At 35.9% G+C, this 2,404-nt stretch overlaps 1 protein-coding gene across 7 annotated transcripts in view; it reads right to left on the bottom strand.

Moving 5' to 3' along the window:
* Positions 1-1,784, bottom strand: part of MGAT4A (mannosyl (alpha-1,3-)-glycoprotein beta-1,4-N-acetylglucosaminyltransferase, isozyme A) — a 107,503-nt gene extending 105,719 nt beyond the window's left edge. For 6 of the 7 annotated variants that reach the window (XM_014536396.1, XM_014536391.1, XM_014536397.1 and 3 more), the window contains exon 1: positions 1,466-1,783. In XM_014536396.1, coding sequence (XP_014391882.1) covers positions 1,466-1,559 — 94 coding nt within the window. In that variant the 5' untranslated portion in view covers positions 1,560-1,783. Of the gene's footprint in view, positions 1-1,465 lie in introns of all 7 variants that reach the window. The other variant, XM_014536393.1, reaches the window with a different exon arrangement.
* Positions 1,785-2,404: the final 620 nt, after the last annotated feature.

Raw genomic sequence — 2,404 nt, 5'->3', positions numbered from 1 at the left:
AGAGCATTATGCTAAGCAAAATAAGCCAGTCAGAGAAAGATAAATATCACAGGATCTCACCCATTTGTGGAATATAATGAACAACATAAACTAATGAACAAAAATAGAGCCAGAGTCATAGAAGCATCGAACAGAGTGTCCAACCTAAGAGGGAAGGCAGGGGTGGAGGTGGGGGGTGAGGGGTGGTGGTGGTGGTGAGGTGGTAGTGGTAAGAGATCAACCAAAGGATTTGCATGCACATATATGAGCATAACCAATGGACACAGACAGTAGAGGGGTGAGGGCATGTGCTGGGTGGTGGGACGGCAAGGGAGAGGTTAATGGGGGGGAAAAAGGAAACTTATGTAATACTCAAACAATAAAGAATTTAAATAAATAAAATAAAAAATACTTAAATCAGTTCACAAAGAAGAAAGGTCTTCAAGTTTTTCATTCATTTGTTCCCAAAGAGTTCCCCCCCAAATTAGAACCCAGTACACAGAAGAGAAAAATAACACCATATTTGTTCAAGCACAGAGCATATGTTCTTCACTTATATTAGCTTATTTTATACATATCTCACAGAGATGTATAAATATCTAAATATGCATATCTATATACACACATGAGAAAAAAAGTAAGTCATGAACCCATCTTTTCAGTTATCTTTGTAAAAGTCAATAAAATAATGCCAGCAACAGCATTATCAAATAACCAGGTGATGATGACTGCTCTAATTGGACTCTAACAAACCAAGTATGCATTTATCTCAACACATCCATCTTTCTTGCCCTCAACATTCCTTAGATTATTATAAGGTAAAAAGTATGGGTAGGAATTTATGCCAAATAATTTCTTAAAAAATTTAATTATCTCTGTATATAGTTCCAATCACTGAACAGATAACCTTCCTTTAAAACACAATTCAACAGTCTAATACAATTAATTTAAAAATTTTTTTTAATTTTTCTAAACAGAATTTCTCATCTACTTCATAAATACTTTTGTCTAAAGAGCAATCTGTTAACACATGCAGTTTAAATCATTAACTACACAGCACCAAATCATTAGTATAATCAGCATGTAAATTTCATGGAGTCACTGATTGAGTTCTCTTAGGCATTTTATACAACATCCAGTACAAGGATGCTCATTAAACATTTATGATGTTTAGTAATAAAAATAATGTGCCAAAACAAAAGTATTTATTATACCACTTGGCTGTCATGTATAATATAAACCACTGATCAGTATCTGCTTCTCCAAGTGCAATTATAAGAAACCAAAACCAAAACAAACCCCATTCAAATTAGAAAGTCTGTCTCCTGTGTCCAAGAATACTGTTTCATTTTTATGTCAGAAAGAAACTGTCAGACAGCATGCAACATGCAGACCGTTGGGGTATTTAACCTAAGTAGTTATGCACCATTAACAAAGCACAAAGCCTAAAACATTTCATGCATATTTTTAGAAATATTTTCCTTACCTTTCCCATTTTGCCATGTAGTATACCAAGATAAAGTAAGGAATGAAGTGATAAATGCTAAAACGGTGGCTACAGTTCCATTTCGGAGCCTCATCTCATTTCACCATCACACTGGTTCATACATTTACGAAGTCAACTGAATCCAGTACTCCGGGCTCTGGGCCAATGAAAACAATCAATAAGAGAGGCTCATTTCAGATGCTCTGCAGAATAAGTTTGATAGCAACACCAGTCACTCCTGCTATTCAGAATTGTCTTCACAGTCTTCATAGGTTGATGTCTCAGGTTTTCTTCCTATCCAAGAGGAAAACAGGAAGGAAAAACTTGTTCAGTAATGCAAAATATTGGTTTCTTCATTTATTGGTCACCATTACAAATAGACTTTTGGCGGGGCTAAACTGTATCTATAAAGATTATTCCCACACCTAAACCACTCATTCATATACTAGGATTATAGGCTTCTTTGCTTCAGGGGAAAAAAGCATCAAACTATTCCCTCCTTGTTGGTTTGGTTTTGTCTGTGAAAAGAAAGTTATGATTACTTATTTAAGAAGGGAAGTTGTGGGTTCATTAAATATACAATAAGCCAGATTCCATGCTGAGAACTCTAATGATCACACAATGGTTCCTGTAACATAATCTTCACTATTCTCAGTTTTCCTACAGCACAATAGCTGTTCTAAAAAACATTAAGAAAAGTGACAGACTACAACATCAAAAAACCTGGGTCCTAGATCTGGCTCCATCATTATTTACACGGGAAGGTATGTCCCTTATATAGGCCTTACCTTTTCTTTTCTTTTTTTTAAATTAAATCTTTATTGTTAAGATTATTACAGTTATTCCTCTTTTCCCCCCATAGCTCCCCTCCTCCCAGTTCCCACCCCACCCTCCGCCCTCACTCCCCACCCCCTGTTCTCATCCATAGGTGCACGATTT

Source organism: Myotis brandtii, unplaced genomic scaffold, assembly GCF_000412655.1.
Source record: "Myotis brandtii unplaced genomic scaffold, ASM41265v1 scaffold1612, whole genome shotgun sequence".
Taxonomy (NCBI): Eukaryota; Metazoa; Chordata; class Mammalia; order Chiroptera; family Vespertilionidae; genus Myotis; species Myotis brandtii.
This window is presented reverse-complemented; position numbering and strand designations above follow the sequence as displayed.